The 16,165-nt window shown below is 49.2% G+C and overlaps 1 protein-coding gene and 1 long non-coding RNA gene across 2 annotated transcripts in view; one reads left to right on the plus strand and one right to left on the minus strand.

Annotated features, from left to right (window-relative positions):
• Nucleotides 1-16,165, plus strand: part of tbc1d16 (TBC1 domain family, member 16) — a 28,464-nt gene that overhangs the window by 319 nt on the left and 11,980 nt on the right. The window contains exons 2-5 of the mRNA XM_035397018.1: nt 5,458-5,664; nt 6,316-6,769; nt 15,006-15,197; nt 15,834-15,981. Of these exons, the coding sequence (XP_035252909.1) occupies nt 5,490-5,664; nt 6,316-6,769; nt 15,006-15,197; nt 15,834-15,981 (969 nt within the window). The 5' untranslated portion in view covers nt 5,458-5,489. The remainder of the gene's footprint in view (nt 1-5,457; nt 5,665-6,315; nt 6,770-15,005; nt 15,198-15,833; nt 15,982-16,165) is intronic.
• Nucleotides 6,788-15,893, minus strand: LOC118216020. Its single transcript, XR_004762952.1, has 3 exons — nt 15,808-15,893; nt 15,001-15,225; nt 6,788-6,839 (listed from the first exon to the last, which is right to left on the minus strand). It is a non-coding gene; the product is annotated as an uncharacterized LOC118216020 (long non-coding RNA).

Below are 16,165 nucleotides of genomic sequence, written 5' to 3' on the forward strand. Positions count from 1 at the left end.
CTAGTTTCTCATGCAACCCTGTGTGTGTGGCTAACGTCAGCTATCTGGCTATTCAATAACACATTGCCTTCTCGCACAGGTGTCATTTATTTGAGTTGGATGCAGCACTGTTCGGAACGATTATGTGTATGTGTTTTTATTTTTTTTCTTTGGACAAACAAACACTACGGTTAACATCACCGCGTCATGAATAGTATTTGTCTTTGCTTGGAAGTTGAATTGAAGGGGATATGGATTCTGGGGAACATAGGGATATTTAGGCTACCCTAACACCACGGATGGTGCTAGCATAGCTAGCTAACATAGCCGTTTGCAATATTAAACTGACGTCGCGCAAACACAGCTGGCGGTGTCTGCATGCCTTTGTTGGAATGAAATAAAACAAGCGACACTAGTTTGAGTCTCAAGCAAACCGCGAGAACGAGTTTTCCTTCGTCCGTTTCGAGGGGTGGCGGAATAACACGCATGTCATAGGATACTCTATAAACTACCCTACCCACCTTGAGTAACGTTAACGCTCCAGGGGATACCCAACCATGGCTGGTGGACTGGGATATTGTTAATTTTTCATGAACCTACACAGCTGAGCTCGCTGAACACCATGACATTAGAGCATCTGTTTTGCCTGCTGGGATAAAGTAGGCTAAAGCCGTAGTACCAGCAGAAGTGCTGTTTAGCAGTTGCAAGAGAGCACTGGGTTAGCAGTCACTGTATTTGCTGAATTGTGAGCAAACCTGTGTTACTTGTATTCGTTTTTCCCGAGTGTTTTGTGTGCAGGAATTTAGATTGCAATTGACAGGTGAAGTACCTGGAGCAAATTCCTGCCATACAGACGTTTGAAAACTTGCAGGAAAAACCAGAAAAAATTGCTCATCCGATAGCATCAGCTTTAACGTATGCTAATGTATTTAAAGTAAGCACACATTCTGGAAATACCACTTAGTGGTAACCTCAAAGACTGTAACCCGGAAACCAATAGCTCGCAGTTTTCTGAAGTAAAAATATGTTCTTTAGTGCAAGATACTATAATATGAGAAAAAGCTTTTAAATTGCAAATTGTACCACTGTCTGAAGAGTAATTCTGATATGAAAACCTGTCCACATACTCATAAAAGTTAATGTACTAACGTTTCAAGTTTATTTGAGTGTAGCTGAACCTACAATGCAAATAACTACTTTTCTTTCTTTGCCAAAGCAGTTTTATTTTTGCATCTATCTCCATCCCTGCATTAGGTGTAATGAAATATGTAAAATAGTAAGTCAATTGTAATGACAATACATGTGAAACTAGAGTTAGAATTAGGCCAAAAAAGGCAAAATAATTATTTCACAATTTGAATATTCTGGGTTAGGACATGAAATGAAAGTGTTCTTATTGTGTCATCCCACAAGTCGGTAAGCAAATGTGTGTGTGTCTCTAGGAATATGAATGCTTACTTGATTGTTTTTAAGTTGATGTGTATGCATATGTGTGCGTGCGTGTGTGTGTGTTTGCTCTCATGAGTAGGCAGAAACCTGGCAAATGAAATTCAATATAGCTGAAAGTAAAGTTCTGCATGTGGGAAATACAAACATAAGGCAGGGACTACTTTGTGGGAGGAACAAAATTAGAATGTGCTCAGTTTGAAAAAGACTTGGGAGAAGTAGTTGATGAAAGCCTTTCAGATTCTAGGCATTGTGCACCAAAAAAGGCCAACAGGATGCTGGGATATATAGCCAAAAGTATTGAGTATAAATCCAAGGAAGTTATACTTATGTTATACAATATGTTTGTCAGATGACACAAAGCTCTGTGTGCAGTTCTGGGTACTGTTCTTCAAGAAATATATAGAGGCTCAGGAAAAAGTTCAAAGAAGGGCAACTAAATTGGTTCCTGATATGAAAGATAAAAGTTATGAGTAATGACTTAGGATACTTAATCTATTCAAGTTTATTAAAAGGAGACTTGGGGGCGATTTGATTGAGGCTTTGAAATTCATAAAAGGGAGTAAGAAAGTGAACTGCAAGAGATTCTTCAGGTTGAATTCTGTCAGTTGAATGAGGGGGCATACATGGAAATGGAGCAAAATTAGCAAAAATTCAGCCATCAGAGACAGACATCAGGACATTTTTCTTCACACAGAGAGTAGTCACAGTGTGGAACAGCCTGCAAGGTCATGTAGTAGAGAGAGAAACTGGGGGGTTTTCAAGATCGGGCTTGTTACGGTGCTAGATACTGTCCACTTTGCAGGTAAACGGTGAGCACGAGGTACCCTTTAGTTGATAGGAAAATGGCGAGCGTTGTCGGGCAGAATGCCTGTTCATGTCGTTATGTACTGTATGTTATGTTATGTATAGGGCGGCACTGTAGTATGATGGGTAAGGAACTCGTCTTGTAACCTGAAGGTCGCAAGTTTGATTCCTGGGTAGGACACTGCCGTTGTACCCTTGGGCAAGGTACTTTACCTGCATTGCTTCAGTATGTATCCAGCTGTATAAACGGACGCAATGCATGAAGTGGCTCTGGATAAGGGCGTCTGCTAAACGCCTGTAATGTGATGTTACGTGTTCTGGAACCTTCCGTCCGCCAGTCTCGGCCTGGGTACCAGGCAGCCAGGGCCAGTGCTAGGAGGGGAGAGGTGCACGGAGACGGGCTGGCAGCTCGCTCAGCGCAGGTGCGGAGGTGTGGATGGAGGATGGAGACTGTAGCGGTGTCGGAGTAGAGGGCCCGGATGAGGATGAGGAGCGAGGATGCCACGGACTGTAATTGTCAGGGACTCCACATTGGATCAGTCTAAATTATTATTTGCTTATTGATTTTTTTTTTTTTTTTTTTTTTGCTTGGTCACATGCTCAAGGTAGAGCCCTGAAACACGCCTCTTGTGGTCTGCGGCTCGCGTGGAGCCTGATTGGTCGAGGGTCCAGTGCGAGCCTTTATTTTTTTATTTTTTGCGCTTTTACTGTCACTACTGTTCAGGTGCCCGGCTGTGTCACGCGCTCACCCGTACAGCAATACCTGTGCTGTCTTAAATGTCTCCTTTATTTTCTTTGAAGCTGGTTTCTTGTTGTTGTTGTTATTGCCACAGAGTGTTTTTTTGTTTTGTTGGGATGACTTAATCTTGCTTCTAGTGTCACTGAGGAGGGTTTTTTTACTGGGTGCTCAGTGGGCGAAACCGGTCGACCGGCGACTGCAGGCGGTCTGTTGCCGGCGCTAATTTGCTGTTTAATTTGCCGGAGCGCGGCAGGCATTTGGCGTGCCAGTGTCACAGAGCCGACCGGGGGGGGGGGGATTTTTAAAACCGCTGACTCGTCTTTGGGACTCGGGCCCTCGTTCCCGTACGGGATATCCCGTTCAGGTCCTGCTGGAGCGGAAGCTGTGCCGAGAGGGGCTCTGATAATCCGAAGGAGTGATTTTTGGCTTTCCTTTCAGGAAAGGGAAACAGACTGTGCCCTTCCTGAGCGAGGGGGGGGGAGTTGGCGGTGGGGCAGGGGGGGGTTGGGTCTTTAGCAATGGGGCGCAGGCAGTGGTTTCTCTACCAATTGCAGACTACCAGGTTTTGCATCACCCAATCGGAGATGGAGGGTCCAAACCAAAAGGTGCAGAGCTGCAGTAGTACAGGGAATCTAGGGTGGACACATGACTGCAGAGTCATGTTTTTTAGATGAATGTTTTTTTTATTTAAATTTATTAATTCACAAATCTGTAGAAATTGATTTCTTATTATAATTTACCGATCTGTAGGAATCTGTTTTTACTCTAATGTCTACCACTCCTTTAATTTAAAGCAACTTTTTCTCCCATTGCTTCTCCTCAGTTATCTCCCAATATAGAATTTCCAAGGTTGTCCCAACACTGCAGTGTCCTCCTTCAATTGTGGAGTGAGTGCACAGACTCACTCAATTAAACCTTAAAGGCGTGAGGTCACAAACATGTGATCGGAATGTTCTTAACTGAACACTCTAATGCCGACGTAACAATCTCTGCTGGTAATGAGGACATCTGGCTGTGGTAGAGCTATTGGTGCAATTTGGTCCTTCAACCTTGCAAAACAGTTCTTCCCTCTTCGGTGCAGTACTTACAGTAATCACACACAGGCTCACACACACACACACACACACACAGTCTATGCACAGAACGGCCCTTGTAACCCATGTTTATTTAAGGTGGGACAGATGTTCTCAGCCCCAGATAACAGGTCCAGCGCACTGAGTCACAGGGGAGAAGGCGTCGTGGAGCGTTTTTTTTTTTAATAAACACATTAACAGGTGTTTACTCCACTCCGCCACTGTGCACATACAGTACACCTTCAGCACATCACGCACACAATAACGGGCAGGCGACACTGTAAACACATCCCGGACACTCACTCCGGTCTTATTTGCACTGGCTCAGCTTTGCAAACAGTAGCAACACCAGGTCCCACACATGCAGACGGCTGCTGACGCTTCTCTTGACTTTGCCTTGGCCTCTGGCCGCCTGAAACTTCTCTCACGCTTGCTTACACCACCCTAACCCCACCTCAAGACCGCCCTACACCCGCTTGCACAAACTTAGCATCGTTCTACTGCACCCAGACCTCCATATACCATCATACACCACCCGAGAAATCACCCTACACACGCTCGCACAAACTTAGCATCCTTCTACTGCACCCAGACCTCCATATACCATCACACACCACCCGAGAAATCACCCTACACCCGCTCGCACAAACTTAGCATCGTTCTCCTCCACCCAGACCTCCATATACCATCCTACACCACCCGAGAAATCTTCCTGCACCAACTCGCAAAACTTTGCATCGTTCTCCTCCACCCAGGACCACCATACACTATCCTACACCACCCGAGATATCATCCTACACCGACTTGAACAAACTTGGCATCATTCTACTACACCAAGACCACTATACATTATCCTACACCACCCGAGAAATCATCCTACACCAACTTGAACAAACATCATTCTACTCCACACAGACCTCCATACACCATCCCACAGCACCCTGACACCACCCTAAAACCATCATGCGCCAACTCGCACAAACTTGGCACCATTCTACACCACCCCGACCACCATACACCATCCTATACCACCCTAAAGCCGCTCAGCCAATCAGACACCGCCCTACTCCTCCCTTAAAGCCCCTCATGCCACACTATGCCAACATGCATTATTCATTCAAATGTGGCCGTTCAGGTTGTAGCACCATACCGACCTCATAACACTGGGAGATTTAACACTGTTTTCCCTTTTTATTCTGCGAAAACTTTGTATACTCAAAACCAGTGTAAAAAGTGTAAAATTGCCATGTCCTGGTCTCTCTCTATCTCTCTTTCTCTCTACCTCTCTCTCTCTCTCTCTCCACCTCTCTCTCTCTCTCTCTACCTCTATCTCTCGCTCTCTCCCTCTCCACCTCTCTCTCTCTCTCTCACTCCCTCCCTCCCTCCCTCCCTCTCTCTCTCTCTCTCTCTCAGAGGATGGGCGCAGTGTCCAGGCTCTGGAGGAGATGTCTCTGGGACGACTTCTGCGACGCGCCTCCTCGAAAGCCTCTGACCTCCTGACCTTCAATGCCGGGTCGGGGGGTTCGCGGAGCGTGCTGGACGGCGAGATCATCTTCTCCAAAAACAACGTGTGCGTGCACCCCACGGAGCCCCTGCCGGGCCTCGCCGAGCACCACCCAGGTATGGGGGACCCTGACGACCTCGCCCCCCCCCCCCCCTCCCTAAACCCACCCCTGTCCTGTCCGGCCCCTGGCGGCCCGGCTTCTCCCTCACTGTCACCGTGACCTTAGCTTTCCTGGCCATGGTGGCTCAATAGACCCCTTTCCCACTGTAGAGCTGGAACCAGGCTGGCTCATTATAGCCCTTTCCCACTGTAGAGCTGGAACCAGGCTGGCTCATTATAGCCCTTTCCCACTGTAGAGCTGGAACCAGGCTGGCTCATTATAGCCCTTTCCCACTGTAGAGCTGGAACCAGGCTGGCTCATTATAGCCCTTTCCCACTGTAGAGCTGGAACCAGGCTGGCTCATTATAGCCCTTTCCCACTGTAGAGCTGGAACCAGGCTGGCTCATTATAGCCCTTTCCCACTGTAGAGCTGGAACCAGGCTGGCTCATTATAGCCCTTTCCCACTGTAGAGCTGGAACCAGGCTGGCTCATTATAGCCCTTTCCCACTGTAGAGCTGGAACCAGGCTGGCTCATTATAGCCCTTTCCCACTGTAGAGCTGGAATCAGGCTGGCCTATAGCCCTTTCTCACCTGCTCAGGGGTACCTGTGTGTGTTTTTGGGTCTTTGCTCAGGGTACCTGTGTGTGTTTTCGGGTCTTTGCTCAGGGTACCTGTGCGTTCACCTGGAGAAGGACGAGGCCCTGGGCAGCACCCTCATCCTGACCTGGGTGCCCAACTCACGCATCCAGCGGCAGGACGAGGAGGCCCTGCGCTACATCACCCCCGAAAGCTCGCCCGTGCGCCGGAACCCGCGCCGCCGCCCCCGCCGCGCCCACTCCAGGCCCCCGCCTGCCGAGGAGGAGGAGGAGGAGGAAGGAGGAGGAGGAGGAGGAGGAGGGACTGGGGAGGGCGGGGCAGAGCCCCAGCACCCGCAGCAGCAGCAGCAGCAGCAGCTGGAGGAGGGGGACGAGGGGTCATGTGACCTGTCGGCGGACGAGGTGAGCCGCGACAGCACGCTGGGCTCGGACTCGGACACCTTCTCCTCGCCCTTCTGCCTGTCGCCCGTCAGCGAGGCGCTTGCCGAGAGCAGCGGCTCCGTCTTCCTGGACAACGAGAACAGGTGAGGCGGGGAGAACGGCGGGAACGGGGGGGAGGGGGGGAGTAAATGAGGGAGGAGAGAATGACAGGAACTGGGGAGGGGAGAACGACGGGAACGGGGGGGGGGGAGAACGACGGGAATGGGGGGAGGGGGAGAGAACAACGGGAACAGGGGGAAGAGAATGACAGGAACTGGGGAGGGAAGAATGACGGGAACAGGGGGGGTGGGGGAGGACGACAGGAACGGGGGGGAGGAACCACGGGAAAGGGGGAGGGAGAAACAATGGGAAGGGGGAGGAGAACGACAGGAACGAGGGGGAGGGCAGAGAGGAAAGGTGGAGGTGAAGAGGAAGACTCCAGACTGTCCTCTGTAACAAATGTAAGGTGTGTGTATAGTTCTACAGGCATGTTTAGACAGTCTATTTTGCATAGCCTCGTTAAGACAGTCATTTGCAGTTTATGTAAAAATGTCTGTCGTTTATGTAAATGTGTCTGTAGTATAAAGGTTTACAAAGACAGTCCTGCTTAGTCTATATTAATACTGTGTGAAGGCTGTTCTCTGTCGGTTATGTAACTACGTAGTGTGTGGTCACTACATATCTCTAGATTATGTAAAAACGTCTGATCTGTTCTCATGCAGTTTACGTAAGGTGCCTGTACCTTAGTGCTGAAGGTGTGTTTCATTAATGTAAGTGCTCCGGTAGTTTGTGTAAAAGCTTGCGAACAGTCTTGGTTTAATATTAAGGATTCTGCAGTTCTCCAGCGCTTCTGGCTGCATTGGCAGTGGTCCAGAAGCATACCGTTTCCCTCAGACACACAGACTGATTTTTTTTTTTAAACGTTCGCTTCAGGGCTCTCCGTACAACAGCATTCACCACAGGCACAGACTGGGCCCAGTATCCAAGGTGCTGCGGGTTTGAGTCTGGGCTTTGTCTGTAGTTAGCTATGAGCGCATAGTGGAAATGCACAGATGGTTCCTTTCCTCGGGGGGGGGGGGGGGGGGGGGGGGGGGGGCGTATTAGTTGGCTGTGTTGGCTCCTGCTGGTAGCTACCAGCTGCCGTCGGTGCGTGATAGCGACTCTCCTTTAGCCCACCGATAGGAGCCAGCTCCCCTGCAGTACCCCGTGTGGCCTGTAGGGGGTGAAACAGCCACACGAGCCTCAGCTGCAGGGCTCCTCCCACGGCTGCAGGGGGCGTAGTGGCCTGATGTCAGAGGCGCGATTGCCAATCCAAAAACTGGGGAGAAAATCGGTGGAAGACCTGCTTAAAACAAACTTCTATGTTTATTTTAAAAAATGCAATAACTGCCATGGGATATGTTTGTGGGTCTGTGTTCTGCAGAGCGAGGTGAAGTAGACAGAATCAGAGTGGAAAAGTGACCTGTGATGGGCCTCCACTGTGATGCAGTCCATCTCTGTGGAGGCTCATGGGGCAGCTTGCCAGAGTTTGGAGCACAGCTAACATGGAGAAGGGCAGGTTTACTCTGAGCTGTGGCTCAAACGCTGGGCCTTTCTCAAAGGCTGTGTTTCTCTCAGGACCGAGAAGCGAGTGATCGCTCATTTTCAGCTCTTCTCTCAAATCGGTCCTTTCCCAGCACTCAGCCATTCAGAGGGGGCTCTACAGGCCCTTATGTTGGGTCTACTAACGAGGCAATCTTGTAAGACCTTCCTTGGTAGGAAGGAAGCGTAGAGTTTTCCCACTGCCATGCAGTGGTGGTTTGGGCCTGCAGAGGGAGCCAGAGCACCTGCACCCACAATCCTTATATGACCTTGTTGCCGCCCAGGCTAGAGTTACCATTATGACATCACGCTTCTAACTTGACAGCATTCCATTGAGACAGATGTGATAATTGATTTAGGCTGTGTTCGAAGCCGCATTCTAGTATTCTTTTGGTTGTTTAACTAGCAAGCAGAGCACCTAGCGCTGTAGCTACCAGGAGATGCACAGCAAAACAGCAGGTCTGTGTTAGTGCAGTCCTAAAGTGCACCCTACTCTCGAGTAGGCAGTAATCCAAAAGAGATGTTAACGCTTTTTTCGAATGCATATTTCAACAGTGCAAACGAGAGCTCCAGATACTGTGTGTGGACATGGTTCTCCTTGCACTGTTAGGTCCTGTGTGTAGACAGGCCTTTTATTTTTACTTTAACAGTGCCAGACAGTCCTCTCGTGTTTCCCTGAGACGAGAAGCTGGGACATCGCGGTGTTCTCTGCGTGTCTAAAATGGCGGCAGGCCACAAGGTCAGCAGTGACCCGGTGATTGAGTGTTTACGCAGTGATGCGCCCGTGTGGTCCTGTATCGAGCAGGGCAGTGGATAAATGGCTGTCGCTTCACCCTGAGGAGGGAGGATTTTTAACCCTTTAAAGCATAAGACCACAAATATGTGATCTGATTCGTTCTTAAGTGAACATTCTAATGCTGATGACGTCACAATCACTACTGGTGACTGAAAGCTAGAATGGAGTTCTAGAACAGTGACTTAGAATCTTGAAAAAAACAAACTTCAAAGCGTTAGTAGCATTTCAAATGGCTGCTGTGGGTGATCAGACGCCTCCAGGTGTGCCCACACCGGCTGCACATGACGGGTACATGCACTCCACTCCACTTCCAAGGACATAATTGGATTTAAAAAATGTAAACCAAAAAAAAAGGATTTTGCCCAGCCACATTCTGTGACCCGCTGAAAATAAACATCCTTAAATGTACGATTAACGTTATGCAGTAAAATTGTAAAAATGTAAACACGGCAGGCCTGTTAGTACAGTGATGATTCAAGGGCCTGCCCTGCCCTAGTGGTAAAAACACTTCTTTGTGTAGACTTGGCCTTTTTGACGCACTCGATCTTCGTGAGCTCATTTCGGATATTTGTTTCCAAACGCTGGGCGGGGCCCGGAGTGGACTGCTGGACATGAAGTGGGCTCGCTCCTGTCAGCTTGAAGCAATTAGGACTGTTTACGTCCAAACGGTGATGTAATGCGCAGTGAGCCCCTCCCCCTTTTGCACGCCGGTCTATGCAAATGCAGTTAAGCTGCTGCTTTGCGTATGACGCTGGCTGGAAAGCCGCTCTGATCGAGGACGCTTCGGTTTTAGCGAACTGGGGCAGGCCTGATTATTATTTTATGTCTCTCTGAGACCAGAATGGCTTTGCCCGAATGGCAGGGAAATGCCCGAGTATGCGTGCGTTCGGTTTTGTGTTGGTCTGAGGGTACGGGAGAAAGTTGCCGTCGGTTACAGCTTGTCTGGGGGCTTTTCTGGAGAGCGCAGTGTGCCGATGTGCGTGACTGTGGAATGGACTGCAGAAAGAGTGGAAGCCAGACAGAATGTCTTAGTGACCTTTGACCCCGTAACATGCAGGAAGGGAAACGTTCTGCCCTTTATTCTCCTGGATGTACAGCAGGGCTGCCCAACCCTGCTCCTGGAGATCTACCGTCCTGTAGGTCTTCACTCCAACCCCAACAAAGCACACCTCATTCAACAGCTAGAGATCTACCGTCCTGTAGGTTTTCACTCCAACCCCAACAAAGCTCACCTCACTCAACAGCTAGAGATCTACCGTCCTGTAGGTTTTCATTCCAACCCCAACAAAGCACACTTCACTCAACAGCTAGAGATCTACCGTCCTGTACGTCTTTACTCCAACCCTAACAAAGCACACCTCACTCAACAGCTAGAGATCTACCATCCTGTAGGTTTTCACTCCAACCCTAACAAAGCACACCTCAGTCAACAGCGAGAGATCCAATTGAGCTGCTAATTAGTAGAATAAGGTGTGCCAAATTGGGGTTGAAATGAAAACCTACAGAACAGTACATCACCAGGAATAGGGTTGGGCAGCCCAGATATACAGTATAAATTGTATTGTCTGTTTTTATTGTAATTATGCAATGTGCATCAATGGCCACCGGAGGGAGGCAGAGAGATGAGCGACATTACATTATATTTTGACAGTGAGGCTGTTTTTTGTTAGACAGACAGAATAATGGATAAGGGTGAAAGTTGGTTAGTGTGTGAGTGTGGTGGAGGTTTGGAGGGGTGGGGGGGGGTGTCTGTTCAGGCAGGTATTAAGCAGTGCCTCACTATAATGCACTTGCTGTGGGTGGGGGTGTGTGGGTGCAGTCAGTTTAGCTGTGTGCAGATTGGATTTGCTGGTACGCTTTGAAACAGAAGTGGGCAGGGAGGGAGGGCTGTATCCTTTTCTGAATTTCAAGCCAAGTTGTACTCTTAATTTGTTCACAAGCTCAATCATTCACATGATCTGACATTTTATGTGATTTTCTGGATAAGACGGATGACAGTTTTTGTCCTTATGCAAAACTGTGTTACTGTGATTTAATCTATGAGTGAACGGGCATTGCTGGATATTTGCTAAATGAGCTTGAAACAAAAGACATGCACACACACACGTGCGCACACACACACACACACACACTCACGCACTCACGCGAGCACACACACACACACCAGCCCTCCAGTAATAAGATTACCCACTCAAGCTTTAAGAGCCTCAATGAAAGGATACGTTGATACAGGTACTGAGGACAGCGTGTATGTATGTGTGTGTGTGTATGTGTGTGTGTGTGTGTGTGTGTGTGAGAGAGACCGTCTCTGAGCTCTCCCAGATCAGCAGAGGACATTTCAGAGACTAAACAAGCCTACAAACATCACTTCCTGTTCTAAATGGGAAGAAAAGAGGAAACTGTGCATAAACACGTTACATTGTCTTACAAACCATCACTGTGCATGTACAAGGGCAGGGGCAGTCTTGAGGTGACTTGGAAACATATCTATCACCAAACAACACGGAGGACTCCTACTGAAGATATAAAGGGCAATACTAAACTCGGAGCTAAATGGCTATTTTTTTTTTCCATGAGATTTTGCCAAGCCGGCTACAAAAAAAAAAAGACGGATAATGAGGAGTCCTTCGTGGGCCAGGCACGGGCCTCAGAGGAAACGGGATGAGGCTGAGGGTACCCTCCTGTCTGTTCAGGAGGTGTGAAAATTTAAGTGGCTCGGGGGTGGGGGGCGGGGTGGTGGGGGAGGGCAGGGGCGTGAGAACCCGCTCCAGGCGAATTGCGGCGGGGGGCGGGGGGGTTACCGAGGCGGAGGTTTGTTCCTAGGTTACGGGCGGCGCGTGCCGCAGGCCGGTCGGCGTGTAAGCGTGGACGCTCGAAACGAGCGCCGTGCGCGGTCCTGTCTGAGGGGAACGAGGCGAGCGGCCACTAGCTAACGTTCGCGAACACATTCAAACACATTCAGACCTTTTTTTTTTCTGTTCGCCGCCAACGTTAGCTAACGTTACCCAGCAGCCTGAAGAGGTAGTGCGCCGCTAACAAAAATGGCTGCTTCAGGCTGCTAGGTAACGTTAGCTATCGTTAGCTAGGTAACGTTAGCTAACGTTACCCAGCAGCCTGAAGCGGTAGTGCGCCGCGAACAAAAATGGCTGCTTCAGGCTGCTAGGTAACGTTAGCTATCGTTAGCTAGGTAACGTTAGCTAACGTTACCCAGCAGCCTGAAGCGGTAGTGCGCCGCGAACAAAAATGGCTGCTTCAGGCTGCTAGGTAACGTTAGCTAACGTAAGCCTGAAGAGCTAGTGCGCCGCGAACAGAAATGGCTGCTGACAGGATAAGACGGCGAGAGAACGAAGGTCGCCCGTATCGAGGGATGACTTCCTCTTCCTCGGCATGTCGCTCAGTTCTGCAGACCTCTTCATTAGTTGCTCTACACGACGATACAGAGTTGTAGGCGTATAATATCTGTCGTGGAAGGCTCGCTATCAGTGAAGTCCTCTAATATCGCGGAAGCCAACGGTGAAAATGACCCTCCGTTTAGTCGCATCCATTTTGTGGTGGGGAACTAAATGGAATGTTTACCTAAAATCGTTCAGCAGTAACTGTCCACCGCAAACTTAGTTCTTCACGAATGTTCGTCATCGTGAACGCACTTCCGTCTGACTGAGTGTGTTAATGCTGTACTGCGCTCTCTTTGATGCTGCGTTGGAGTCTTCCTCATGCTAAAATTTAATCCCTGCAGAATGGAATTAATGCAGTGATCATTAAACAGTGTTGGGCGTGTAATACTGAACCTTGTAATTATTTTTTAATTATAATTGTGGGATATTGTTTGACTCTCCCAGTGTCCACACGGGTTTCCTCCAGGTACTCCGGTTTCCTCCTACAGTCCGAAGACGTGCAGGCTAGGCTAACTGGAGACTCTAAATTGTCCTTGGGGAATGAATGTGTGAGTGAATGGTGTGTGGGCCCTGCGATGGATTGGGCACCTGTCCATGGTGTATTCCTGCCTTTCACCCAATGCATGCTGGGATAGGCTCCAGCCTCACTGTGACCTTGACCAGGTGTAAGCAGTTTAGGAAATGGATGGATGGTATGGATGGATGGACATTATTTGACATGTTACTGTACTCTATATTGACCTATATTTCCATTAGATATCTCATTAAAAAGAAAAACAAACAAAATAAGGTAATACAAATGATACAATACCAAGTTATTACGCATTACTTTCTACCATTGCGTGTACAAAGATTTCAATTTCATAAAAGAAAAAAATTAAGATTTAACCAAAATCAGCAACCATTTTAGAGGCAGGAAACTGTAATCTGCTGCTTCAGTTGACCAATTGCTGACCAAATACCCAGTAACTATGGAAACCTGCAGCCCCTCTCGGTGTCGGGGATCGGGATTGGCTGCCCCTTTAACAGGCAGTAAATTTGGTTGTGCCATGGGAGCGGGTCGTCCCCGAGCCGCTCGTGACCTCGCCCCTGGGTATCTGCGTGACGTCTGTGCCCGGGCCCTCTCGGGGGGGGGGGGTGGCGTTGGGGGGGGTTACGTGGTGACTCACTCAGCCAGGGACTGCAGGCCCTCACACTCTAACTGACATGTGTACGGTTTAACGGCCCCTTCCTGCACTGTCCTGCTGAAGGCTTGGCAGCCGACAACGTTACTGTGTTGCATTAAAGCTGTATTTTTTGGAGCACTACACCAGCTGTGCGAGTCTCACTTTCTTCAAGCTTCAATACTCTCTTTGTGACTCTGCACCTTAGCTATTGGGCGGGTGTGCATGCATTTTGCAGTTCTTCGGACGTTGCAATGCTTCCTGAACACGCACAGTCCTTAGCGTGATGTCAGCCTGAACACGTACCTTTACCGTCTCGAAACCCAACGCGCGCCTTGTACGCGTCTGTGACCCAACACTCGGCTCCACCTGAACGCGCACCGCTCCCCTTTTTTTTCGCTGAACGCGCCCTTAGTGTCGCCTTGGTGACGGTTCGGGAGAGCGCTCCTTTGCGTCTGCTGACCGTCCTCTCGATGAGCCTTGAGGAAACGGGAGAACAAGGTTCCCGAACAGAGAGCAGCTAAACCCTTTTACTGTTCTCCCTTCAAAGCAGAACGGTCATGCTCGTCTTCACTTTAATACCGATATGTAGGGGGCGGAGTCTCCTGCTCAGCCGATAATGATTGAAGTATCAATTCTTCTTTCTGATCATTGCTTATGCTTTTTTTTTTATAAGGAGGCCAGGATTGCATACATACTGAGCGCTCGCTGTTTTGTGTGTGGGGGGGGAATGGAAGTGAGTGAATGTTTGTGATTGGCTGCTGCAGCTGACTTGGGACCACTGAGTGACCTGAGCTTACTGCTAAAAAAGCTGATATCAAAAAGCCCTGAGCAAGTGCAGTGCTATAATGTTCCCTTCAGTAACTGGATGGATTAGATTACATTACATTACAGATGGATTACAGATTACAGATGGATGGATTAGATTGCAAATTCCAAATCTTGGGTCGAATCCAGACCGTGCCAGTGCCGACTGTGGCCGGTAGCTCCACGGGGTGTGAGAGGGTTCAGTCTGTTAGGGGTCTGCGTTTCATCGCTCTTCAGCAACCCCTGCTAGTCGATCGGGCAGCCGTGGACTGCACGCTAAAGCTGCATATGAAGGGTCTTCCTCTGACTCCGCTCTGCGAGAGCTTAGCTGTAGTCTGCCGTGTGACAAGAAGCAGCTGGCGCCACCTCATGTTTAGGAGGAGAACTGCGGGTATCTACACTCCCCCCAAATCGGCAGTGGGGTTCAGCATGAACCAAGCTAGTGGTTGCAGATAATTGGAAATTCCAAATTTAAAGTGGGAATTGGACATGCTCAGCCGTTGGGTGCCAAATTTCTATAAAAAAAACAAAAAAAAATAAAACAAAAAGAGAGGGTGGGGTGCTGGAATGTGACCCTTCTCCCAATTCCTCACCTTAGGGACATGTGCGACGAGTCTATGACTCATTCAGCCAGCTCCGCCTCCAGCCTGGACAGCCACGCCCCCTCTGAGAACAGCCAATCGCAGGGGGTGCGGTGGGAGGAGCAGCAGAAGGTGATGGCCCTGGAGCAGCTGTGCGGAGTCTTCCGGGTCGACCTGGGTCACATGAGGTCCCTCCGCCTCTTCTTCAGGTGAGACACGAGGAGTCGGAGTGCGGCCCTGTCGGCCATTTTGACTCCTTTCGTTTAGTTATTTGTTGGTTCTCTTTTTTTTTTTTTTTTACCTCTACCTGCGATGAAGGCTTCCAGGCTTTTTTGTTATTAACTTCATGAGCTAATACAGTGGTAACCAACCCTGTTCCTGGAGATCTGCCATCCTGTGGTTTTTAATTTCAACCCTAATTTGGCACATCTGACTCTACTAATTAGCATCTGAATGAGATCTCTAGCTGTTGAATGAGGTGGTATGAGGTGATACTTTGGTATGATTGGAATGAAACCCTGCAGGATGGTAGATCTCCAGGAACAGGGCTGGTTACCACTGAGCTAATAGATACATGGTCACAGTGGGTTGTCTTAGGAAGGAAAATGATTACCCGTTGCCAAGATAATCTACTGCTAAGATAGTGGCGTAACGCAAGAGCAACAAGGAATTTGCACTTTTAGTGGCCAGTGATCTTCAAAGGAAATGCTGCAAGCTATGTGCTACACTGATTGATAAAGACAATGCGATAGAATGCGAGAGGACAGATGAGCCTAGCAATGCTGGCTGCTGTGACTGCGCTGCGTTGCGGAGACTTACCCTGCTCTCTCTCCATGTTCTGACAGTGACGAGGCCTGCACCAGCGGCCAGCTGGTCATCGCCAGCAGGGAGAGTCAGTACAAGATCCTGCACTTCCACCACGCCGGCCTGGACAAGCTGGCGGAGGTCTTCCAGCAGTGGAAGTACTGCCGCGAGACCCAGCTCAAAGACCAGGTGAGTGGACCCAACACCGATCTCCCCGGGCTTCCCCTGACTGATCCCCCGTACCACAACACTGATCCCCCATACCCCCAACACTGATCCCCCGTACCGCAACACTGATCCTCATACCACAACACTGATCCCCCATACCCCCAACACTGATCCCCCATACCACAACACTGATCCGCCATACCGC

Source organism: Anguilla anguilla, chromosome 17 (assembly GCF_013347855.1).
Source record: "Anguilla anguilla isolate fAngAng1 chromosome 17, fAngAng1.pri, whole genome shotgun sequence".
NCBI classification, from domain to species: Eukaryota; Metazoa; Chordata; class Actinopteri; order Anguilliformes; family Anguillidae; genus Anguilla; species Anguilla anguilla.